Source organism: Diplotaxodon limnothrissa, linkage group LG6 (genome assembly GCF_057381915.1).
Source record: "Diplotaxodon limnothrissa isolate DT_005_m linkage group LG6, D_limnothrissa_male_GT1.1, whole genome shotgun sequence".
Lineage (NCBI taxonomy): Eukaryota > Metazoa > Chordata > Actinopteri > Cichliformes > Cichlidae > Diplotaxodon > Diplotaxodon limnothrissa.
Window position 1 is genome coordinate 17,300,282 of NC_140601.1, and position 27,639 is coordinate 17,327,920.

Genomic DNA, 27,639 nt, shown 5'->3' on the forward strand with positions numbered 1-27,639 from the left:
GTTGTTACTATTTGTGGAAAGGGGGTGGGATTTAATAGAATTAGACTTATTTCTGCTCCCTTTTCAACATGTAAAGTTATACATTGTGATTATTCTTTTCCTTATGTTTTTAACATGTTCAAAATAAAGCCACATTTCAAGTGCAGTATTTGAAATATATCCCCCTGAGGTTTATATGCATGCTGATACACAGCATACAGTCAAACCTGGATTATCATAAACAGCCCCATGGTCTGTGTAACTTTTTGAAATATTAAAGTGCAGCATTATCTGCTTACTATTATACGTCCTCCCTTCAGCATTGTAGTTTACATTGGGTTCACGTGACATGTGCATTGTCCTGAGGTTAGGGTAGCAAGCTGCTTTTCCCGAAAACGGAACAAAGACACTTTCAATAACCTGTAATGTGTAAATATGCATACTGTGCGACAGACACAGCTCAGGCGCAAAATTTCCAAGCTTATAGTCCCACATTAATTTTAGCTGGCATTGCTTAAACGGTGATAATGTAGCTCTCTCGCTGAGGTTAGCGGACTACTGTTGTGCATTTTATTTTGCCTCCTTGTGTTACTGATGTTAATGATGTGGTGTGCGTGTAGAGAGACTGTGAAATCGCGAGTTTTGTTGTGTGGAGCCTGTTTAGAGAGGACTTCTAAGCGGCAGGGCTCAAACCGTTAACGTTTCGCAGTAACTCAGTTCACACGCTGTTGATTTGAACGCAGTCCCTGTGCACGGAGCTAGAAAACCACCTGAGCTGCACACCTGCCACTGAGCTTAACAGTCCCCAGTTGTGTACTGCGCATGCGCCACTCACTCAAGGGCTATACTGTCATGGCGGTGACGAGCTGAAGCTACCGGGGTAGATCAGGAAGCAAATGCAGCGCAGCTGGGTCAACGTTGCCATTTAGCCAAGTGTGCGGAGTTTCCCGAGGAGGAGGAGGGGGTCACCGAGCGGACCTCAGCTCTTTGTCGGCTTTCTCCGGAGCTGTTGGCGGACTTGCTTCCATTCAGTTTGAGTTTTTTTTATTATTATGCCAAGCGCTACCTGTCAAGTGAGTGGACTCAGTGACAATAGCAACTTCCACTGCTGTGCGGAGATATTAAAGTATCCTCGCTTGCCGTTTGTGCACAGGAGCACGGGAGGACACAGGTAAAAGGGCGAACTCTTCTTCACCTGCTTCTCCCCTTGTTACCTGCACCACACTTTCCACGGCTTTTAACAGTGTAAAACCCTCCGTGTGGCATCAAGTTACAGGGCAGAGGAGTAGTTCACCGTGGAGAGGAGCACTGACATTTCCAGCCTCGCGGTGTCAGCGGTCATCAAATTCTCTCGTTTTTGTTTTTTTTTACCCACTTTCGAGGCTGTTTTTGGATGGGAGGGAAACGTCTTGCTTATGTGCCTATAGACTGTCAACAACTCAGCTGAAGGGGAGATAAACCCCCCTCCCCCTTATTTCCCTCTTCTGACATCGGCTCCACTGTCACCATTGGAGGTGAACAGGTGCCTTACCTGTGAACGCCACCTGTCCCGTCCGCTTCCTTAGCAATGGCTAGCGAGGAGACAGCGGGCGCTGCACCGCCAGGTGAAGGGAAGGACGGGCGACCTGGCGCCGTGGGGCTCAACCCCGGAGTGCCTATCAGGGGGATAAGAATGAAATTCGCCGTGCTCACCGGCCTGGTGGAAGTTGGGGAAGTTTCCAACCGAGACATTGTGGAGACGGTGTTCAACCTGGTAAGCTGATTATGGGGCTCAGAATAGGCCATAGATAGCACTGTCACGCTGTGGTACTGGCTGTGAATCTTTGGGAAAGTCTGGCTTACACCCATATTTGCATAAAAGAAAGGCGTTGATCGTCTGTCAGCACTGACAAAATCGATACTTTCTACTAAGTGTGGCCATATTGACTTAAAGGCAAGCAGCCTACACTGGAAACTGCAGTGAGTCACAGCTATAGGACCTCTCTCTCTAATGAACCCTTATTATCCATGTGGCCCTGTAAATTAAATGGTATATTGTTGGTTTGTTGTTTACAGATAGCTGGAGTGATTGGGCTCATCAGAGCAGGTTCTCATTATTTAGATATGCATGTCATACAGTTTCTTATGCTGCATTGTTCTGTTGTCTTATTGGGCCCCTGCATGTACACATGTAATTATCAGTGTTAAAAACATGTTGCTAAGGTTGTTATTGAACATGACATGATGACCAATGTGAGAATAATCGTGGCAGAGAAAATACTGCGGCAGCAGCAAATCAGTCAGTGCTTTTTTGTGTGTGTGTGTGTGAGAGAGTGTGTGACATATCCAGGTCAGTCATACTGGGTGCCTTATCTGTCTGTTACCTGTTGGCCACCTTAAAGCATGTACCCCAGCTTGGCCTGTCTGCAGTACTGATAGCCCTCGCCTGCCTCAAAGCTTTTCACAAAGTGACTTTGCGGTGTCTGCATGAGAATGAATGTAACTACCAGTAACAAGGAAACTTACCGTGATGAATGGGAGCATGCTCAACTGCAGCTTTCACTGGTGAGGTGTGGGAGGAAGGGAGAGGGAGGAGACGTGAAGGTAGAACCTGCAAAACTGCTTTGTCACAGTGGTACAACAATGGAATCCTTTAGATAGGGGAGGCTCGCCTATAGTCATATAGTATAGTTTACTCCCAACGCCAACCCCCACAGAGGAGGCTAATGAACTGCAAGTAGATGTCTGACTCATGGCGAGATATTTGTAAGCACTACTAAACACAAACTATCCCATCAGCTAAATATCAGCACAGCTGAGAGCCTGAAAACTTCATTTAACCAAGAAGAAAAACTAAGCGGTGAATTGATTAACAAAGCAGATGATGATTAAATGCCTTTCAGACAAAAAGCGATCAGTTAACTTGTCTTTCCACTCTTATACTGACCCATGTTACACTGACCTACTTTGATTGGACACGTTTGTAGTGTCACCAGGATGCTGCAAAAGCAAAGCTTTTTTTTTTTTCGCTTTTTCCTCATTTATTTCTTTATTTTTTGTGTCCAGTCTTGTCTGTCTGTTGCTATTATTAATTTTAGACAGACATGTGATTGCAAGCGAGGACCGCTGACTGGAAAAGCAGACAATGTAAATGCAGTATCACGGGGAAGTATTGTTTTTAGTAGCAGCTTCCAGTGACTATATGTACAATTGTTTTTTTGTGTGTGTGTTTTTTTTTTTCCCCTTTAAGCTGAGAAAGCCATCATTGTACAAATATGATCTGTACAGGCTCCTCTGTCTCACTGCAGCTCTTCTGGACTGCATTTTTATCATGGACAGTGTCATTTTTCAGGAGGTGCTGTGCATTTCATTATGCTTACAACATTCTACAGCTTTCCACATGATAGTCTGATTTATCACAGTGGTCATAGTTTTCTCTTTGGTAGTATCTGCCAGAGCCCTACATTGATTAAATACTACATGGTTTCCCCAAGAGTATTGTCTCTCTGTGTCACAACTCATCAGCAGTGGTTGTGATGACTCGCAGCACGTGGGCTTGGGTTATAAACGCCACTATTCAGTTGTTTTTAGAAAAACGGGCTCATGTGCCGGCCCTGTTTGTGCCTGGAGTCAGGAATTTGCTATAGATGGGGGCAAAGAAGAGTTTGCTTCACACAGTCACAGTCTGAGTGTTACGCTGTTTTGTCCCCCCCCCCCAGTTGGTCGATCTGCTTCACGCTATCTCGATACAAGGTTCAAGGGGTATATAGCTGTCAGTTAAAAGTGAAAGTAAAGATGAGCAGGCCAGAGAATAGAGAGCTGAACTTTTGTCAGTGCAACAGCTGAACTGTTGATACATAATCCGGTATTCAAGTTTACTTTTAAATAGAGGAAAGGAAAAAAAAACAAACAAACCGTAATCTGTGTGGCAGAGTACAATATCTGTATTCAGAGACTTTTTTTTTTTTTTATATTTTGGTCCTATGAAGTCTTGCCCTGTCATGGCTCATTGGACCTGTCTTGGCTAACAAATTCAATCTGTTTAAAGCAGCACTGGTGTAATACAAGGGGTGAATTTCACAGCATAAACATGTTTTGTTTCTTTATTTTCTTGGATCTGAGTATGGCAAGTTTTTATTTTTCCAGAGTCTGCATCAAATACACAAGTTTGCACACAGCCAGAGGAACAATGTGCAAAAAAAGGCATATTTTCGCTTCAAACGGATTACCTCTGCAGTGGCTTTCACACTTATGGTAAAGAAAGAATATGGGAATTCTAAGTTTTTATGTATTGAGACGTAGTTAAAAAATCATCTGGTTCTTACCAGGTTTTAAAATAATTTAAATACAACCTCTGATGAACAACAAGACTCGACACATTTCACCACGTCATTATTTATTTAACAAAAGCTAAGTCAAAATGCTTAGCGGTGAATGAAGAGCTGAGTAGCTTGTACAATCATATTTAGCAGCAATAACTTGAAGTAATGATTCTCTGTATGACTTTCAGTCTCTCACATCACTGTGGAGGAATTTTGTCCCTCTATTCTTTACAGCGTTGCTTCAGTTCATTGAGTTTTGCAGGCATTTGTTTATACACAGCTCTTTTAAAAGTCCTGCTGCAGCATTTCCATTGCGTTGAGGTCTGGACTTTGACTGGGACATTGTAGCACCTTGATTGTTTTCTTTTTCAGCCATTCTGCTTGTAGATCTGAGGCTGTGTTTGGGATCATATTCCCAGTCACACTTGGACTTGATGTTCAGCTGGGAGTGAAGATGTCAGGAAACTTGATTGATGAGACTTCCCTCCCACTAAAACAGAATCAACTTTCTGGGATTTAAACTGTTAACTTAAATATGCAGCGCTACCTGCTGTTGCTACCCCTTCTGAATAAGGTAGAAACCAAAAGCAGCATAATGTTTGACCTTGGGGTCAATTTACTGGGATTTCTATTCCCGGGAACACTGGAAACAATCTTGAATGTTTTGTACTTGTCAATAATATTTCCCATTGCAGAATTACTTCATATCATTTGGAAATGACCTTATTAGACTTTGCAGGTTGATGGGCAGCAACAATTCTTCTTCTCTGAGATCACTGTGGATGTCTTTGCTCCTTGGCATTGTGATAACACACAGCTGAATGCTCCAGACCAACAAACTACCAAAACGTCTGCTTTTATAGAGGTTATCAGTGATTAGCAGGAATTAAATAGTAGCTCTGTTCTTTAGCGGACCCACTAAGGAACAGAATTTTTTTTGTTATATCCTGATATATAAAGACACAGACCTGAAAGATGGCATACTTTCTTTTTACTATGTCTTTATGTGCTTATTACTCTTGATCATACATGTTCATAATGGTTCAACAGGTGTCCACGTTTTTTGTAGTTGTTGTTGTTGTTGTTGTTTGTTTTGCATGTCTAAAGCATAGCAGCACCCACCCTGAATGGAGCCAGAGAAACTGAAAGCACTTGTGTCAAGATGTTATTGGGTGTACAACATGATTTGTGCACATTATGACAACAGGCCACACAAATTGATAGTTGAGCTCTTTTTTTTTTTTAAATAATGTTTTCTAACCTTTTAACTATTAAAACAAAAGTAATGAATATTTCTTTAAAATGAAGTGAAACTAATTATTGCCAAAGTGTTACAGCCTGCTCTATTGGCCAATCAGTGGGCTTAAAAAACCAAACAATCCCCAAACCACACTGGTTAGGACAAAGGGAAGCTGAGTTACAGTTTTCATCCCACTAGATTACAGATTATACATGGCACTTCTTGAAACACAGATGAATTGGTGAACAAAGTTCAACATTTAGCAAGTCTGAGATATTGATATCTGGCTTTCTGTCAAAATGTTAAGTCCAATGGTCACTGGTGTTTTAACCCCATGCCAACTTTTGAGGGGGAAAATGTGTGGGTCTCTTGGGCTTGAGTAAATGTTTGACTTTGTCTAGTAGTCACTCGTTTACACTTGTTTCCCCCCTTTTTAAGGCAGGTAGTGTAGAATCGGTTTGTTTGCGCCCTTGTGCTTTAAGTGGCTGTCCACAGCTTTAGAGGAAGTGCCACTGTTTTGTTTTTGTTCTGGCTAACTGAAACAGTGTGCTGAAAGCTGGAAAGAGCTGCAGACTGGGGTGTTAATTCTCAGTTGAGCCAGTAATAAACGTTACTGTCTGTATCTGTCTGCTGATGTAATTCTCTTTTAGTTAGCAGACTTTATTGTAGATTTGCAAAGACAGCCTTGTAATGCATAATCACACATAATTACATGTTGCTACATAGGATAGAAATAAATGAGGAAATAAAAGGCTGCAATTAGGCAACATCAGTATTCCTTCATTAGGGTTTATTGTGTTTAATGGACATCTCAGAGGGTGTAAATACTGTTAATACATGGGCACTTTAAAATGAAGCAGTGGGACGTCGGGGCTCTTGCGGTTATCCCAATATAAGAGAATGAAAGAGGTATACCGCTGCCTTACATAGGGTAGGTAATCTCCTAGGCCCAATAAAGCACTGACTAATGTGACGCTCTGTAGGGCTGAACGATATATCGCATTTGCGATAATATCGCGACATGATCAAGTGCAATTTTCTAACCGCAAAGGCTGCGATTATACTGCGATTATAAGGCTGTCCAAATTACTACCATATCCCAGAATTCATAGCGCGGCCCAGCCAAACTCCAGTTTCCAGCAATGGCGGCCACTACTAAGTTTTAAAATTACTCATACTAATCTTTCTGGGTCACAAAATAAACTTTTAACATATTTTCAGGCGAGAAAGTAGTTGTGTAAACATCAAATATCTGCTCGGTTTATCAAGATATCCCATATTTGCAAAAGTGCTTCGACGTTTTCAGAGGCGTCTGCTACCCACCAGCTCGACAGCTAGCCGGGAGCTCGAGGATTACTGATGCGGCCGAGAACGGCACAACTCCCGGCACATCATTTTCAGATCACCGCGGAGTTTCGCTGCTCGGGTTAAACGTAATATATAAGTCACTTAGACAACCTAAAAATGTTATTGTTGGGCTTTTTTCAGTGTTTTGTTTGTTCGTGAGTAAATCGGTTTGGCTGAGATTAAAGTTATTAGATTAGATAAAATAAAACTTTATTAATCCCCCGGGTGGGTTCCTCCTTGGTTTTCACACAGCTGACTAAACGTCAAACAGAAAACTTATTAAAATTAGATTATTTTCCATAATCGTTCAGCCCTAACGCTCTGTGAAGAGGAGCCAGGCTGAGCTGGAATCATGGCTCCTCTGTTAGGTGACACAGGAGATGGGTGGAATGTAACGGCGGCATTACCTGAATACAAGGTCATAGAGCCGATGGCAGACAGCTATGCAGCCCACAACTATATGAATACACTGGCTATGATCATTTAAGTGTTAGTTTTGATTTCCTTTATGAAAATGATGCATCACATCAAAGTATTTGTGTTTATCACAAAGAACTACAGCCTGAAGGCTCGTAGCAGAAGAAGCCACAAATAAAACTCTGTGATGTTTCTATTTAGTTATGATTTATTTAATATGGGATAGGTTTATTCATGTATCTGAAAATGCAGTCTGTGCCACAGGGCTTCATTAACCAAAGTGATCTTGTTATGCTACAGGGCTTTCTGGAAGATGGCGTATAGTAAAATCATAATTTCATTCATAAAGTTGACGTTTCTCATTTCATTTTTTCAAATGTTAAAATGTGGAGTGTTGGAATTTGTCTGTCCATGTGCTTCAGTTTGTCTTGAGCCACTGTATTTGAACTACCTGCTGCAACACTATGTATTAAATCTGTATTTAGCTGTAGCTATAGCTTAGATGGCCTCTTTTTGGGCATGTCTTTATCCTTTTTTATGATATCTACTTGCATTTAATTTCCCTTCTACGAGGCTACTGTTTTCCAGGCATTCTGTATTTCTAGTTGTGTCAACGAGGCAAATCAGTTTTATTCTGTTTCTTCAGTGATATTTTAAGGTCTCTTTCTTTGTCTTTGTGCTTCTGAGCATGTGCAGTTTGTGTTTGATAGTGCCTTGTTGCCCACTTTATCATCTGTGGGACTGATGTTGACACAGAGGATCCTCCTTTGAGATAGGCTGTCATAAGTGAAATTAATTGTTCTAAACTTGCATCTTCCCTTTTTATTTCTTTAAATAGGCTGCCTGGGACCCTTATTACTTCCTGAAAAGTAGTTGTTCTGTGGAATTATTATGTGTCACGCTTTAAAACTGTGAAATTGAGTTTAGTAGCTTTATTCTTATCAGCAGATACAGGCTATTTTTGCCCTGACTAGAAACTAGCGATGGTTGCAATAAGATAATCCCCAAGATGGTAGACAAGTGTTAATATGAACACTTGAGTCTTTTTTTCTTTTTTTCTTTTTCATAATTCACTGCTTGTGTGCATATGTTGCCCACAAGCACACACACATTCTCCCTTCATTTGCAAGCAGTCTGGCACAAAAGCTGTAAGAGTGAGGGCGATGCTTGTGCTCTCTCCAGGCATGCTTTGCCCTCTCTGGCAGTAACAAAGAGCCCTTTAATCTGACACATGAATGAAATGCTATCTGCTTCTCTCTGCTTCTGTCGCATCAGCCCAATTTCAGGGTCACACCTCTTTCTTCTTGCATCACTGTATCTGAAGGTAGTCCGAAGTGGTATAGGACTGTTGACTGTCAGCATGACTGTCTGTTTATTTTATTTTCAGAATAATATTCAGTGCTCATTGTTTCCGTAAATGGTCTTTTTGTTTCCCTAAACAAAAGAGGGCATTTGTGTTCGTTGCACCATTTTGGCAGTCATGTCTTTTTCATAGAAATAACAGTGAAATCACCACAGTGAGTTTTCTTGAGGGTAAACAGGATTAGCTGGTCTGGATGAGCTATAGGTGTAAGTGGGTTTAAAAAGCCACAACTGGAATGCCTGTTTTCTCCTTCTTTATGCAGTGTCTTTATTTAGCCCTGGAGCAGGTCAGATAATGCACCCATCATGCCTCATTGTCTGCTGTTTGTTGACAAATAGGCAGATGGCCTCAGGATTTAACAGGGTTTGAAAGAGATGCGTGTCATCGGAGAGATATGTCTTACATAACAAGAATTTAGAGACCGTTAAAAGCTTGAGATATAGTATTTTGGGACACTGTAGTTACATGAAATATCTCTGAGAAGTGTGCTTTGTTTTTCCTGTTTTTGCTTTAAAAAGATTTAATGGGAGCGTTGATAAGCACTGGGTGGGAACAGTTGCCTGGTGTCACATCCTACTTCAGGAGTGTGGTTAGGGAAACTTGTTCCACATGACAGTTTAGTGGTAACTACCTCTGGAGTACAGTGGGGAAAATAATTACTTTGTTCCCTGCTGAATTTGTATGCTTGCTCACTTACAAAGAAAAGCCAGTCTCTATTTTTTCTGATAGTTTCCTTTTAATGCAGAGAGAGAAAATATCAAACAAAAGTCCAGGAAAAAAAGAAAACATATTACAGAAAAGTTATAAATTCATTTAAATGTCATTAAGTGAAAAAAGTATTTGATCCTCAAGCAATACATGTACTTGAGTGACCCAGTCCATGACCTTAATGTCCTTCTTCTTTAGCCACTCCTTTGTTGCCTTAGTGGCATGTTTCAGGTTACTGCCATGTTGGATAACCAATCCATGAGTCATCTTCAGTGTTCTGGCTGAGGGCAGGAAGTCTAAGGTTTTACATTACATAGCCCTGCCCTTTATGTACCTTCAAGTTTTCATGTATCGTTAGAAGAAAAACAGCCCCAAAGCATAATGCTTCCACCTCCATGCTTGACTGTAGGGATGGTGTTCTTTGGGTCATACTCAGCATTTCTATTCCGTCAAACACGACAGGTTGAGTTGATGCCAAATAGCTTGATTTTTATCTGGACACAGCACTTTCTCCCAAGCCTTCTCTGAATCATTTAGATGTTCACTGGGAAACTTAAGTTGGACCTGTACAAGTTCTTTCTTGAACGGTTGGACCTTATTGTATAGTGTGTTGCTAATGGTGTTGTTGGAGACTGCGTTTCTAAGTGCGTTATATTTCTTCCCTTTCCAAATATTCACACCAGCATTGTCACTTTCTCACCAAGCTTCTTGCAGATGGTCTTTTAGCACATGTAGCCTTGTGCAGGTCTATAATCTTGTTCCTGACATCCTTTGACAGCTCTTTGGTCTCACCTATGGTGGTGGAGAAGTTGTAATGGAAGAAATTGATTCTGTGGACGCGTGTGTTATATACACACAACTAGTTGAAGTTGGGAGTATCTGTAATTGATTCATTGTAATTTGTGTGCCCACAAACAATCTGTGGGAGTCAAAATTCTGGTTGGTAGGGTATCAAATACTCATTCTACTCAATGACACTAAAAGCAATATTTAATTTTAATGAAATGTGGGGTTTGTTTCTGGATTTTTGGTTGATATTCTCTCTGTGTATTAAAATGAAACTACCAAAAAATTAGAGACTGTTCATTTCTTTGTAAGTGAGAAAACTTAGATTTCAGGCGACCACCAAATGTAGACTTGTAACACACAGCAGTGAATAACCAATTAGCTTTATTGTTTATACAAGTTTTACTTCAGTGAGCACAATTCCAATTATTAGAATTACTACATTCTGCAAGTTTATTTGTAAACTAATCAGCTCGTATGCACAATTGGCAAAGTGTGGCTAGAATACATTTATCAAGCAGGCAACACATCCAACTTAAAGTCTTGTTGCACACACAGTAGTCTAGATGTAATCGCATATGTTTTTTAATTGAAAGTTAGTTTTAAAGTTTCCAATTATTGTCAGAGAACAAACATTCCAGGAAACCAAAAGAAAAACTTGCGTTATTAATTTGATTATTTTTGATTAATGGTTTTTGTCTTCCTGCAACTTCTGTTAAATTAATATTCTTTGAGTGTTGTTCTTTCACTCAAACCTGAGTCACTTGTACCATTCTCCAAACTGTTCTGGTTTAGGTTTGCTTTTAAATGTAGAATGCTGAACAAATAGTAAAAGATTAACTGCTCATAGATTTCTCGCCATTTGCGGTTGTTGCAGTGACTGCCTGCTTTTAAGAAACAGGGTCAGGGTAGTGTAGCCTACTACTTGGCCTACATCTCTACTTATTGTTTCGCCTGTAACTGTGCCAGCTCACAAAGGCATTTTGTCAAGATGCTAATGGTTATGATGGCGGAAACTGGGAACAGGCGCTGTTGAAGGCTCTCAAACACCAACAAGCTGATAATAAAACTGTGCCCAAGAGCCACAGGGGTAATTATGCCCGCTATCATTTGTATTGTCTTGCACACAGATTAATACTGTACCGTTAAGTAAATGGCTAGGGTCACTTCATTTAAGTTTCATTTAATCTTTATGCAATTTTTGCCCCGAAGAGAAGTTTTGGGCCGCTTGTTTAAAGTAGAGCAGGGTGTCTGTCCACAACACAGGATCCTGATAGCTTTGCCTGCCGTCCTAATTTGGATACTCTTGAAGTCTGCACTATACTACAAAGAGCTCTACTAGGATGATATTATGATAAGTCTTTAAAGCTGTTTTCATGCATTATAGTATTATAGAGATTACCCAGTGGAAAAACATGTCAGGATGTAAAACATCTGACATGGTTTGACTGGATGTTCAACAGTCTCTGACCGACAAACTTCCTAGTTCGTCTGTTGTCTTGTGTCCTTTCTCATGATCACGCTACCCAGCAGCACCCTCGCTTGAACCAAACAGAGTATTTCCAGTACTGAGGGCATGGCTGATGTGAACTATCTCCTGCTGTGTCCTACATCTGAGAGAGCTTTGGACAATTCCTCTGACAGTTTTCTCAGTTCATGTGTGGAATCAGCTTAAGATATTATCAAGCTTGTTCATTAAAGTCTATGTACATGAGGAAAAGGATTTTAAATGCTATTTGTGATTTTTTTTTATTTTTTTTTATTTTTTATTTTTTTTAAACTGAGAGCCAGTGAAGAAACGCTGGTGATCAGAGATGCAGAGTACACCCAGATTCTTTTGACATTCTAGCTGGTAACTTGCAGAGGTTATTTGGAGACTTTACCCCACATGCTTCATGAGGCCTTTCACTCAGTTTGACAGGTACTCCTTATGTAACAAACATCTCAGTAGCTGTGAGGTATGATACGTTATGATACATGGACAGACAGAGTAGCATTTTATTGCATTTGTCTGAATAGTTCTTGCATAGTTTGAAGCTATGCCTTGGGTCATTGCTGGAGTAATCTCAGTTCCAATCAGGTATTGTCTGCAAGGTATGTCTTCAAGATTTGTCAAATCCATTTGGGGCCCGTTTATGGTCTAAATCAACTTATTGTTAATGCTAACTCACAGAGAAACAGTCTAAATCTGGTCTTATTCTAAAGCGGCTCCATTTGATGATACATCTGTGACAGTTTGGAAAGACTCAGTCCTGACAGCTAAATCAATGAAAGGCTGAACTGAGTTACTATGACTGTCTCGGCCTGTTAAAAAATGTTGTTTTTTTTGTTTCCTTCCAATAACAGTGAGTAATGTGCACTTCTAGCTTATCTTCCCAGACTGGCTGAAATTCTTTATAAATGCTTTGATGCTTTAAAGTGTGAATTGAACCATGGGACTGGCCTCCTGAGTCATAGCTTTCTTTTTCAGAGGGGTAACAGTATTAAGTGTTTTATGCATTGAGACTGCAGGACTATCAACAATTGACTTCAGGAGATATAAAGATAAAATGGCTACTCATCATTTTTATTGGTTCCAGCATTTATGGTAACAATAGTGGAATCACTTGAAGGACAATTATGATAGTGGACTTAACAACAGCTCAGGTCAGCTGTTGTTAAAATAAAGTTGTACATTGACCAGCTAGGAGTTGCACCTACCTGAGATAATTAACTATTATATTAAGCATTGTTATGTGAAAAGCATGTGGTTTTTTGAATGCTGGCACCTTGAAGTTCTAGTTAAAATGACATGTTTGAACGCTATAGCTTCTGGCCAAGCAGTGTTAACCTTTCTTTTCACAGTGATGATATTGCAGTACTATTTGGCAGATAGTCAAGTTTCAGTGCTAGATGCTTAGATGGGTTGTGAATGTTAAAACATAATATGTGCTGGATACAACATAATATAGTGTGAGCAAAGATTTAAAGGGAAAGTAATGTAAATGTTAATGTCTAAATGTTCTTTCTTGCTTTTTCTCTTTCTAGTGTTTCATAGCATTGCTGTCTACCTTTTCCTTTGTTTTTGGGCAGGTTGATTAGCAATTTAGGTAAACCTTAGATAATGTGAAAATGAACTGCCCTTGGATATCTGTGATAGACTTAAGAATGTGGAAAATGTGGCAAACTGTTTTGTATGACACAGCATTGCATGAGAAGTTACTTTTTTTATTTCTATTGAAATTGCATCATACAGCAATAACTGTTTTTCAGTAAAAGTGTTATAAGAGATTAATACTAAACTTTTTTCCCTGACCTTTTGTAAACTGCTTTGCAAATTGCTCAAATTAATTTAGTTTTACTGCACTCTATGCAAATATTTAGAGACATTTATCAGAAGCTATCTGAGATCAAGTTGATAAAGTGCATGTCTTAATATTTTACATGAGTAAATGCAACAGACTAGGCTGAAAACTAAGAAAGGGGGGAGAAGTGTCCCAGTGTCAGCTGCTTGACTGTTGTATTCAGACCAAGTCAGCTGTCATTCTGATTCAGAAAGGTTTTCTACATTGAAACCTGAAGTCTGTTATGTGCAGTAGTTTTAGAAGCACAGAACAGATGGTTTCTTGACACTCTTGACACTTTACCATAAAGCTATGAACACTGTAAAGTGTTAGTATAATTAATGATATTCAGCTTCACTTCAGACAGACACACTGGTGATATATTCACTTCCTCTAGTTGAAGCCGCTCTGTAACTAGAGGCGTGTTCCTCTGCATTAGTAAAGGGCATGATTGAATGATTCTACCCTTCATAATGGATCATCTGCTTTCCCTCAGACTTTACTTATCCGGTTATTTTACTGATCAAAGTATTAACGTGTAGAATACCCAGGTAATACTTGTGTATTCAAACCAGTGTGTTGAAATTGAGTTTTGAGTTAAAGCTCACTTTACCAGCAAAATTGCACCCTTGTGATTGCATACCTACATGCTAACCCACAATGCGTAGGTTGCTGGAGTCAAAGCGGCTGCACTAACTGAAAATTTGGAGGCGTTACATTGAAACTTGTATGAATCTGGTTATTGTACAACCCCATTTTCAAAAAGGCTTGAACATTGAGCAAAATGTGAATAATCAGTAATGATCTAGTCTGGTATTTACTTGGGCGTGACTTAGCCAATTAACCAATACCTACCTATTATATGTCAGCTGACCTATCTATGAAGTTTTGACTGGTTAATTTGAATCTTTTTCTGTTTCCTGTCTTGTATTTAAGCAATTTTTTTACAATGTTTTACTATGACCCTGATGAAGGCCACAAGCCGAAACGCGTTGGTCAATTATTTAAGTTGTTAATCTTCCCTCAAGTGTTGCTGGAGTTCCTACTTTGTGAATTCTTTCATCCTCTCCATGCACCTTGGAAGCAGGTGAAGTTGTGCCAGAATTTTTTTATTTTTTTTTGCTGCGATTTAGACTTCAAAAAGAAAAATATTAAAATTGTATAAATTTTTTATTTTTTTTCAATGTCCATCTTAAATGTGAAGCCAGCAGCATGTTTTAGAAAGATTCAACAGGGTGTTATTCACCACATCAATCAGCTCTTTGAAAACACTCTAGTTTTGAAAAGGTTTTGGACTCTTATTCGACACATCACAAGCTGCTAAATAGATCTGGGTCAACTTGGTCATAATTTTTATTTCACAATTCATCAAATATTTTCACAGGGTGATAAGTCTGATCTGGAGGACGTTCCTCAAACTTTTTTCCACAAATGTTTACTTTACCGTCATAATGAAACGATTTGATTTTGGAGGAGAAGATCAAGTTCTCTGTGACCTAACAAAACACATTTTGGCCATTCGAAAGCAGAAGAAAGAATTCAATTATACCCCAAAAACAAAAGGTCAAGTTCACACAGCTCTACAGTGAAAAGGAAAGTATATCCCTTTTCAGTTTTAGGTTTTCTAAATACAACTTTTGAAGAAGAACAACACATGACATAATTGATTTAAAACAAACTAAACCAAAATGCAGATGCAGCGTATGGGGGCAAAAACTAAGTACACCCCATGATTCAACAGCTTGTAGAAGCACATTTATCAGCATCTGATTAATAACTTCCTGTGTGACCTTCTGTGTGGAGGAACTTTCGCCCACTCTTCCTTACAGTGTTTCTTCAGTTCATTGAGGTTTGTGGGCATTTGTTGATGCACAGCTCTTTTAAGGTTCAGCATTTCAGGCTGGTTGAGATCTGGATTTTGGGGCATCGCAGCATTTTGTTTCTCTTTTTCTAGATGGATATAAAACCTTTATGAAGCTTTTGATCACTGCATGTTCTATGTTGGAAAATAAAGTCTAGATTTTTGATTAGTTTTCTTTATGTTCTAGGCTCTGTAGGCAGGGAGTAGTATTATAAACTGTTAGAAAAGGTGGAGTGCACATAGCTTCTATTGAACGACTTATTTAGGTGAAAGGCTGAGGGAGGACTCTCCCAGTAGTTCTGCCAGAATTAAAGAGTAAATAATTTTGCTTTTGCTTTTTTTTCTCACTTTATTGCTGGAAAAGGAAGAGGGCAGCAATGAATATGAAGTTAGTCACCCTGCCTTTAATCCAAATCAAACAGTTTTCTCTGAGATGTCAGAAGAATGATGCAGTAACCCATAAACGATGACTGCTGAGACGTCGAGCGATGCCATCAAAGGTCTATAGGACGATCGGAAAGGCAGCACCTGCTCTCAAACCACTGAAATAAATGTTAAAAGGTCGAGGGTATTCATGCTGGTACCGCACTGGGGTTATCAGTTTGACATCTTACATCACTTTGTTTTATTGAGCTGCACTCAAGTCATCAAGGTTCAGCAGTTAGCTTTGGATTCCCAGAGGCAAATGTCTATACATTAAACATGGATAGACATTTTTTTTCATCTGTTGTTCTACTTTTTTAATGTAATTTTAATCTTTTTTTTGTTTTTGTTTTTTAAATGTGCTTCAAAATAAATAAATTTGAGTTGACTTGACACAAATGTAGCTCTCTTGCTTTTAAAGGCCATGCTGGCACTTAGGATTTTGAATGTTTATCCCCACAATTCACGTTTACTTTACTACTACTCAATCATAATACCACATATACAAATACAACGTACGGCTTTCAAAACAGTTGTTGAGTTCCTATACTAAAAGAGTGCTTCTACATCAGGATGGAAATACTAAATCACACTTGGGTAATGATTTACTTGCAGGTAAATGTGCATCGTGCCATTTTCTGTGGCCTTCATGCATGGTCTTTGTTGACTAGAATTTTATGATATGCAGAGGAAACTACAGGAAGTCCGTTAGAGTAGAGCAACTTTGTTGGGATATGCTGGAGGGTGCAGACGGTTTCCTGCCTCCCCATGTGGGATTTCCCAGATTTCAAACGGTGATAAAACCTTCCAGTAACTTTTTGAACAGAATTTGAATTCTGGATCTGTTTACATCTGTTTTTTTTTTTTTTTTTTTTTTTTTTAAAAGGTCAAACAAATGATATGGATCATATAGCCCATTCTTTGCATTTGGGATCAAGCTGCATTAATATTCTTTCACATAACAAAGCAAAATGCACAATACTAGAGCTGCTGTCATTATAACTTTGTACCAGAGTACAAATTTCTTAGGTTAGCAGGTTGGTGTCACATTCAGGAGCTTGCAATAAATAAAATCTAAATAAAAAAGCTGCTTCGGTGGTAATATATGCCTGTGGCTGCAATACAGTAACTGTACTACTATGACTATGAGCTCTTAGGCTTAAATTGACATGTTATGTTAACCTTCAATTTGCCACTTACAAAGGTACTCAAAAATCTAAAGTTTCCAAAGCTCCCCAATCTGTGTACAAAAGTGCTGGAAAATATAATTTTATTTTGATGGGACGTTCATAAAAAAACAGATTTGAAGGTGTTTTAAAAAAACCAAAAAACCTGTGATTGGAAAAGTGTGCTTTGTTATTCAAGCACAATAAAGTACAGTTATGTTTTTAGTCTGAAGTGTGGTACCTTTTGGTACCTCAGTGAATGAGGAAAAAATCAGTATTTTGTTTATAAGGAAACCTTTACAGCCCACCTTTTCCGTTAAAGAGATGTATTAATGGAGGCTTCTTTGTGTTTAAATTTTGATTTCACCCCATGTATCAAAACGGGCTGGAATTCCTCTGTAATGACTAATGTTTATCTCTTTCCTTCTTCAGCCCTGTAGCTGCTATTTTTAACTTATTGTACGGCTGCTATTCAAACTAAAACCACAAGCAAAGCTGCTACACTTTGACTTTCTTTGTTTGATCGAATCATTCTTTCCATGTCTGCTTTTATGGAAGTCACATCACAGTAGCAGAGAACACCTATCCCCCAGAATTAGCTCAATAACCCGCTCCAAACAGAAGCCATGTAAGGATTTTTCCCCCTAAAATGTGATGTACAAAGCAGGATTTTATTGTTGTGATGTTGAACATCTATTCCTGAAGCAAAAGGAGTTTAGTTGGTCAGAGCTGTCCATGAAAACTAAGAGATTGCTCCAAACCAAGAAGTCTGATTACTAATGAGGACTATTTCCTGACAAGCCTTTTCCTTTTGTTGACAATAGCAGCCACCCTGCAACTCGAACTCGATTGCCAGATAGTGCAAGCATTAAACAGGGGACTTGAATAGCTCACCAACTCATGTGATGTGTACGAGTATTTGCTTAATAGGAGAAAAGGTCAAAATCCAGCTTCTCACAGTATCACTGAAGTGCTTATATTTATCTTTCTATGCAAATGTGGAAAAGAGCTACTACAGATCATAGTCACGCCCCTCCATGTAGGCTATTTCGAGGCAGGTAGTATATTTTGATGAGAATTGATGGCAGTTTATCAGATCTTTTGTGGCATCTTTTAAAGGACGATGGCACAAAGTGTTTCATACAGGAATGTTGATTTGCTTTTTGTGGACCCACCTTTCACACACCTTACAATCTCGGCAGGTAAAATATGTAAAAGCAACATTTCATCTGCAGTCTATTAAATCAGATGTAATGGTCCTAATTAAGGCTTGGGTTCCCTTTTCTTGTCTTGGTTTCTGCTTCATTTATTCCTTCACAGTGTGCACATAGTTTTAGTAAAAATAAATGCTGTGTGATTGCATGAAATAATCCAAAAACTCTGCAGGTTCATGTGCGTTATACTCCATCTGCATGTTGTGTAAATCTGTTCTTAGATAAATAAATGATGCAACAAAAGAAATCATGTGTTAATCAAACTAAAGCCAAGACATCATCACTCCTATTGTAGTGTAAAAATGAATGCCAGCCGTTGTTAAAAACAAAAGCTTGGCAGACTGCACTTCTGAAGATATTCTTAGAAATCCAGCTATTAAAATATCTCCCTCCTCCCTCTCCACTCTGCCTCTCATCATGTTCGTCTCATATGGTATTGAAGGTAGCATTGTGGCTCGGGAAAACAATGTATTACATTTTGAAAAACAAATTGTCATACAAGATGAATGGAGTGAGCCACTTTAAAAGGTTATGTTGCACTGTGATCATTGGACCGCCGTTTTCATGGTCATTGCATGCATAATTTTCACCACTTTGCTCTCCACTTCTGTTTTAGAAAATGCAAAGTGGCAGGCTCATGCACAAGGCAGAATATTGATTGGGTGGTATGTGAATAGCTTTTCCAATACTGAAGCTGTAATAACAAGCCTTATTACAGCATGGTGAAACTAGTACAATTCAGTGCATTTTTACTTGGATGTGCTGTAGTATAATTATGAGTGGAGATAAATGTAAACATCCATCCATACATCAATTTTCTTAACCATTTATCCAACTCAGGATTGTGGGGGTGGGAGGGTCTGATGTCTGACACTTGGATCATGAATGTTGAGCAGCAAAGTTTGATTTTATAGAAAACTGATTTTTGCTGGGTCTTATCAATAATGTGAAATGCCAAATGATAATATTCAGTGACTTTGTCAGCTGTCATCAAACTCTGGTTTTGCTTTCAAGATACACTCACAGGCCACTTTATTAGTTTGATTTAGCCATGTAGACACAGTCAAGATGAGCTGCTGAAGTTTAAAGCAAGCATCAGAATGACTTTGATTAGGGCATGGTTGTTTGTGCCGGTGGTACTGATGGGATTTACTCAGATAACCTTCTAAGTTGTAAGACAACAAGTTGTCTAGAGAAAAATATTCAGTGACAGCAGTTCTCTTGATTTAAAATTGTTGGGCATGTTGTGTCAGAGGAGAATGGTCAAACCAGGTGTCACTTCTGTCAGCTGATAACTGAGGCTACGGTTTGCATGGTCTCGCCATAATTGGACAATAGAAGATTGGGAGGGAAAGCATTGCCTGCTCTGATGAGTCTTGATTTCAAATTGTAGGCTCAGAGTTTTGTATTAATGGTATCAATAACTAGATCATCCTGCCTTGTGTCAATGGTTTAGGCTGGTGGTGGTGGTATAACGGTGTGGTGGATGTTTTCTTGGCAACTTTAGGCCCTTATTACCAACTGTTACCAATTGTTTAAACACCACAGCCTACTTGAGTATTGTTGCTGTTCATCTATTCATCCCCAGGGTACTCATCTTCTGATGGCTGCTTCCACCAGGATAATACACCATGTCACAAAGCTCAGCTCATATTCAACTGCTTAATTGAACATGAAAGCAAGTTCACTGTACTCCACAGTCTGCAGACCTGTATTCAATAGAACACCTTTGGGATATGGTGGAACAAGAGATTGACACTATGGATGTCTAACTCACAAATCTACAGCAGTTGTGTGATGGCATCATGTCAGTATGGAGCAAAAGCACCTTGTTGAACCTAGAGCTGGGCGATATGAGATTTTTTCATATCACGATATGTTTTTTTCATTTCAGGCGATAACGATATCTATCACGATATAAGCCAAATAACTTGTAAGAATTTGTAAGATTTAAATGTGCTGTTGCTCACAAGTAAAATGTGAAATAATCAGCAGCTTGTTTTTATTTAAATATTTATTTCCCATAATAAGTTCAACAGGGTAGATGTACTTAAGGAACATGAGACTTTTTCAGATAAATAAAGGCAAATATTGCAAACTACACAAAAGGCAGCCGCTAAAGCGTTTAAGTTTCAAAATAGAACAAACGAAACAGACTAAATTGTCAATTCCACTTAGAAACAAAATATTAATTCTAAAAATAAATCTTAGTTTGTTTTACAGAAGAACAGACAAAACTGACTAACTTTTGTCAATATCAAATAAACTGAGAACTAAAAGGAAATTCTCAATCTCTCCTTGTTGTATAGCTGAGCTTTTCAAACAGTTTTAACAGTTACTTTAGTCTGACAAAAGCTGAATGACGAATTAGCGCTTCCAGTCAGAGACTGAGGCTACGTCCACACGTACACGGGTGTTTTTGAAAACGGAGATTTTCCGTTTTCGTTTTAAAAAATAATCTCGTCCACACATAAAGGCAGAAATGAAGGAAAACGCTGCTATGAACATGCCAAAGCAGCAGGTGGCGCTAGATTCCTAACCGTGCAGAAATGTTGGCCAATCAGAAGTCTAGAAGCCTCGGTGGGAAAAAGTAAACAAAGCTGGGGCATAGAAGCAGAACCGAGTCGTATGTGTGGAGGGACAGTAACTGTGTGTATATGTAAGCATTTAAACACTGCAGAGAGTAGAATTAACAGTAACAGTATTGTAGAAATTCATTTCACTGAAACAATAACGTGGCGCACAGTGTGACGCATGCACCAGTTTATTGTATTTCCAGACTTGTTTTCGGCACAATTTACAGTGCACGCTACTCTGTTTTTTGTCAGACTTGAAATAGCCGAAATACCTTCACACTACGGAACTTCTATGGCTCTTCCGTTCGACAATCTCTCCGGCATTGGAACCATCATCTGTTTTCTCTTCGGTCACACTCGGTTGATTTTTCTAGTCGGCACACTCATTTCCTCCATTACCCGCTGGCTCCATTACCCGCTGGCTGCTTCCCAAACAAACACACGTGCGGCTTGGCACTTGTGCTGTACGTAACAAGTCACGCGACGTGACGCTGCGGCTGTGATTGGTTCAGCTCTGCCCTACTTAATTTGGATTGGCTGACCTTTTTTTTTTTTTTTTTTTTTTTAAGAGGACAAGAGCGGCGAGGTCTATCGCGATAGCTTAATTTCTCTATCGAGTAAAAGTTATATCGCGATACATATCGTTATCGTTCTATCGCCCAGCTCTAGTTGAACCTATCATGAAGCTAAAAGTGCGTCCGATCCAGTACTTCTGCGGTGTACCTAATAAAGTGGCTGGGTTGTGTATTCCTTCATTTTCTATTTCTAGCTGACAAACAGCTGGTGAATTAATATGACCAAGATTTGCGTGATGAAGTGGTTACCAACAGTTGGTTTTGACTTGGTTTTTTTTGTTTTTTTTTAAGCAAGCTGGAAGATTTATAGGTCACAGGGCTTGATAACATTAATTAAAATTTGCTGTGTCCAAAATTTGTATCACAAGCCCCTTCAAAGACCTCGGCTCACTATTTCGCCTCATCTCCTCCATCAGAAGCCCATTCCACCGTATCACTGCTAGCGCTAGAGGGATTTGAGTGGGACAGATTATTTGGTTGACCTCCTTATCTGCTGGAGCTATTTCAACATCTCACATCAATATGTTTGAAATGTGAGTGTTTATCAGCAGTGAAGAGCGCCGGATTATAAGATGTTGTCATATCACAAATCATGTTTCGGGTCACTTTGATAGATGCTTTGTTTTGGGTCATGCAGTGGGGGGCTCTCATGGAAGAATAAGCTAAACTACATTTGGTTTGACAAGATAGCTTGTTAAAATAGATCCACTTAAGAGAGCTGTTGAAAAAGTAGGCCGTGTGTGTGTGTGTGTGTGTGGTGAAAGCATGGTTACTCTTGACAGCCCATTTGAGTATTTTATTTATTTATTTGGACTTGATTTACATTAAAATGGATTGAAAACAATCTGGCATTTAGTGCTCTTGTAAAGGACAAATTGAACTTGGCCTTGAGTCATTTACATGTTTTTTTTCTGGTAGTGAGGTATTGCAACACATGAGATTTAGGGATGTACTTAGACTGCTAGCTGCACAGTGGAATCAATCAAATGTCATACCGATCAGGTCTCACTCTCTCTAGGCTTGTCCTTAAGAGCTTATGCATCAAAACTGGCAGATAATAACAAGTGATAGATGGGGCGTGCGTGTTCTGACCGTTCAAAGCAATTCAAAGCTGGATGCAAGCCCTCTGACAATCTACAGAGATGCTAGATATGAGCATATAAATGTCTGGGAATTTTTTTTCTGTTTTCTCTGATCTTAGCCATGCAACTCTTTTTATATTCAAACATTTTCAGTCATAGAATTTAATTGAACTTTCACAAGAAATGAAGGATTAACATGAGCATGGATATAGTCATGCACAGACACAATGGAGGGGCTCGTCACCCTGCAGCTATGACTTGGCAACATCACTGTTTGTGCCTATTACTTTTAGCCGGGTAATTTCCTCCCCTGTGGTACAAAATGGTCATCATTTGTTGCTTTTTCTCATCGTCAGCATCACATGGCTACCTGTAATGATTCACAAATTCGTTTTGTTTAGCTCAGACCTCAGGCTCAGTCTCAATTTCTTGCTAACTGAATTTAAAGGGATTGTGAAAAGATTGCGAAATCAAGAACCAGTAAATGTAATGCATTTTCTGACCCATACAGTGGGGCAAAAAAGTATTTAGTCAGCCACCGATTGTGCAAGTTCCCCCACCTAAAATGATGACACAGGTCAGTAATTTGCACCAGAGGTACACTTCAACTGTGAGAGACAGAATGTGAAAAAAAAAAATCCATGAATCCACATGGTAGGATTTGTAAAGAATTTATTCGTAAATTAGGGTGGAAAATAAGTATTTGGTCAATAACAAAAATACAACTCAATACTTTGTAACACAACCTTTGTTGGCAATAACAGAGGTCAAACGTTTACTATAGGTCTTTACCAGGTTTGCACACACAGTAGCTGGTATTTTGGCCCATTCCTCCATGCAGATCTTCTCGAGAGCAGTGATGTTTTGGGGCTGTCGCCGAGCAACACGGACTTTCAACTCCCGCCACAGATTTTCTATGGGGTTGAGGTCTGGAGACTGGCTAGGCCACTCCAGGACTTTCAAATGCTTCTTACGGCGCCACTCCTTTGTTGCCCGGGTGGTGTGTTTTGGATCATTGTCATGTTGGAAGACCCAGCCTCGTTTCATCTTCAAAGTTCTCACTGATGGAAGGAGGTTTTGGCTCAAAATCTCACGATACATGGCCCCATTCATTCTGTCCTTAACACGGATCAGTCGTCCTGTCCTCTTGGCAGAAAAACAGCCCCATAGCATGATGTTTCCACCCCCATGCTTCACAGTAGGTATGGTGTTCTTGGGATGCAACTCAGTATTCTTCTTCCTCCAAACACGACGAGTTGAGTTTATACCAAAAAGTTCTACTTTGGTTTCATCTGACCACATGACATTCTCCCAATCCTCTGCTGTATCATCCATGTGCTCTCTGGCAAACTTCAGACGGGCCTGGACATGCACTGGCTTCAGCAGCGGAACACGTCTGGCACTGCGGGATTTGATTCCCTGCCGTTGTAGTGTGTTACTGATGGTGACCTTTGTTACTTTGGTCCCAGCTCTCTGCAGGTCATTCACCAGGTCCCCCCGTGTGGTTCTGGGATCTTTGCTCACCGTTCTCATGATCATTTTGACCCCACGGGATGAGATCTTGCGTGGAGCCCCAGATCGAGGGAGATTATCAGTGGTCTTGTATGTCTTCCATTTTCTGCTGATTGCTCCCACAGTTGATTTTTTTCACACCAAGCTGCTTGCCTATTGTAGATTCACTCTTCCCAGTCTGGTGCAGGTCTACAATACTTTTCCTGGTGTCCTTCGAAAGCTCTTTGGTCTTGGCCATGGCGGAGTTTGGAGTCTGACTGTTTGAGGCTGTGGACAGGTGTCTTTTATACAGATGATGAGTTCAAACAGGTGCCATTCATACAGGTAACGAGTGGGGGACAGAAAAGCTTCTTACAGAAGACGTTACAGGTCTGTGAGAGCCAGAGATTTTCCTTGTTTGAGGTGACCAAATACTTATTTTCCACCCTGATTTACGAATAAATTCTTTACAAATCCTACCATGTGAATTCATAGATTTTTTTTTTTCTTCACATTCTGTCTCTCACAGTTGAACTGTACCTCTGCTGCAAATTACTGACCTCTGTCATCATTTTAAGTGGGGGAACTTGCACAATCGGTGGCTGACTAAATACTTTTTTGCCCCACTGTATGTATCGTCTTTATTTGCAGTAAGGGTCAGTAGGAGGTTGTGATGGGTCCCCCCCTTTGGAAGAGTCTTATATGACCACCTCTTCTTCCTTTTTTAATCTCAATATTTTGGTGATTTTTATTAGTTTAAGGTGATATTCTGGATTTTAAAAAAGTGGCATTTATGATAGAAAATGATTTTTCTACAATAGCAAAGGAATATTGATAGAGTTTGAAAATATATTAAACACATGAAATGAAACATTTACAAAACTATTAACTTTTAAACTATAACTTTTACAATTCTGATTCCTGCTAATCCTGATATCCTTTTTTTTTGGCTGTCAGCCTTCAGTTTCATTAAAATTCATAATCCTCTTGGATCTGATGTACGAACACTGGTTCTGTGTAACATTTAGAACAGCTCTCCTCCGGTGTTGTTCTCCATGGAGACCAGAGCAGCCTGTTTGTGCTTTGTGTTACAGCCCAGTGGCTGCTTGGCTGCTCAGCCATGATTAATTCAGGCAGGCCTCAGGGGAGTACAGCCAGGCTAGGTTACCCATCCAGGGATCTGGTGTCTAGCTTCCAAAAGACACTGGCGATTATGGTAGCTTCTGACTAAAAAGGAAGTTCAGGCTATGCCAGCTTTTTACCTGTTCCCCAGAAAGAACAATGTAAATCATTGGTTTGAATGTTTTAGGGAGTTTAAATATTGTAAGCATCATAAACATTTCCTGGTAGACAAACAAGATGTTTGTTATCACAAAACAAAAGCAGAAAAATGCATTTTTGTAGTCAACATCAGCCCAGTAATTTTTATCTGTCTACAGAATCGTTTCACTTTAATTTTAGTATTAGGACCACAAGGGGATTCCTCTTTGTCGAGGAGATGGGGACACTTCCACACAACCACTTATTGTAATTGCTTAAGTCTTCTTGGACTTGGACACCTTTCTGATTATAGGAAGTGGAAAATCAGATTTAAAAGCAGCCCTGTTAGCTTCAAGAGTGTGCAACTGCAGTGTGGTCTCCATCCTTGTGCTTCCACTCTTGTCATCTGTTGGTCAGTTGACTCTAATGGATGGATGACTAGCTTACAATGTGATGCTCATAAATCAGTTGTTTATATGACATGATGGTACATATGGGCATCCACCAAGTTAGAAAAGGTGTGCACGATTTATGGTTTTTAAAAAGGAAACAGAAGAGATGCTGGTCATTTTGTCCACACTTTCTTCCATTTGTTTCAATAAGAGGTAGCTTGGTATTCATTTGAACAGATGCATAGAAAGTTTAGTTGTGCTGCATTCATACTTGCAGACTGATGTTTTTTTTTTTTTTAATCTTTTAGCTGTTTGCCTGATGAAAGGTGTGAATAATCCATATGTGGTAAAAAATATGTTGTTACTTTTATTTTATGTCTGTCCATGGACATAGTGAGCTAAAACAATCTCGAGGCTTTGAGACATTTGAATGTAACTAATTAAAACTGAATAACAAAATTTGGTTTGTGGTGTTGATTTGTAAAAAAAAAGGATAAATGTGTGATCACTCAATGAGTCTTCAGCCAAAGCGAGCTTAAGTTTAAGGCCATGGTTGTCTTTTTTTTTTTTCGTGCAGCAACCAGTAAATGATGATGGATTGTGAGTCAGATGAGCGACTCCATCACTGATGTTCTGGTTTATGTTTTCTTTGTAAAATAATATTCATATAAATATGATATATAGTGATAAAATAACTATTTTCTACAGTTTATTTATGTGTTAAAAGTTACAAGTGTTTTTTTGACAAAAGCTAAATGCGGGCATTTCATATGTTTAGATACAAAGTTGTTTGCATTTGCAGTAGTTGTGAATTTTGGAACAATATGTTAGTACCAAAACATATTTTTTACATTATGTTTCATCTGAGGCTGTGTGCAAAGGGATGATAGGAAAAATGCATCGTGTATCTGATTCTGTCAAAAGGTAAAGGATATCTTCCCAGGCTTAATGGTGACATAAAGAATAAATGGATTATATGTGAGGGGAGGGCAAAAGGACGATGGGAGAGCTGCGTCTTTAAAGATATTGCAGCAGCAGCAGGGGCAGCTGTGTTACCCCTCCTCCTCTATCTTCTGCTCAGATACACATTTGCAGAGTAAATCTCCCCTCTCTCATTTTAATAGTACAGTTTCTGATCCCTGCACCAAATCACACTGTTTTCACACTGAGCTGGTCTAATGGTGGTACGGCAATCTTTTTGTTTTTGTCTAGTCACACCTCCTTGATTCTAAACATGACAGCCTTCCTCGCATTATTAATTTGACATCCGTGTTGTTATTTTCTTTATCTTTTTCTATTAGGCAGGGTTCAATAATAAAAATGTCATCACAACTATTAAGGAGTGACAAATCATGACATTTATGGCTCGTAGATTTTTTCCCTGGACACAAAGAACATTATTTCTTTGCAATAAGACAAGCAATCTACCTCACCACCGCCTGAATAAGCGTTAGCTGGAGATCGCTGCTGAGGTTGACTAATACTGTAATTAGTTTCTTTCATGGAGAAAGGAATAGAGCTTGGGGTTGTGTGTTATGTTGTGTAGAAAGCTGTGCATATATGGCAGGATGTGGTTTATACAAATGCTATTGTTTCTCTTGAACTTGATCAGAACGGGAAATTAATCTCAGCCCGAGTTTGTGTCTGCCAGGCTCTGTCGGATGCTGTTAGTATTTCAGGACCTCCTACAGGAATAGAAGACCTCTAAACATGCTTTTCACTCTGAGGACATAATTTGCAGTTTGCAAAGTTAAACACAACTATTTCTGACATTTTTAAACCCTTTAAAATTAGCTTTTGTCCAAGTTGGTTTTTATGTTTTTTGTGCTGCAAAATGAGATGATCCGTGATGCCAAAACTGAGACTAAAACCTGCCATAAATGTTGCCGTAATACAGAGTACTCTGTTATTAATCTGCGATTGAATGGGGTCAAGTTGGCAATCCTATGCAATCTGTTTCTAATAAATCATCAAAAATCGCATATCTGTTGCTGTCTACATATATAAATCCTATTTTTACTCATGTGACTGAGCCCTTAGCTTGCTCTGAATTAGTAGGTAGTAATATCAAGCCAACTGTGTCACAGTGTTGAATAGTTTTTTGGGTTGAGTTGATTTAAAGTAAGTTAGCCCAC

The 27,639-nt window shown here is 39.3% G+C and overlaps 1 protein-coding gene across 1 annotated transcript in view; it reads left to right on the forward strand.

The window, feature by feature from the left end:
• The first annotated feature begins 832 nt into the window (after positions 1-832).
• The window catches only part of lrba (LPS-responsive vesicle trafficking, beach and anchor containing), a 176,218-nt gene continuing 149,411 nt past the window's right edge, over positions 833-27,639 (forward strand). The window contains exon 1 of the mRNA XM_085356880.1: positions 833-1,732. Coding sequence (XP_085213006.1) covers positions 1,547-1,732 — 186 coding nt within the window. The 5' untranslated portion in view covers positions 833-1,546. The remainder of the gene's footprint in view (positions 1,733-27,639) is intronic.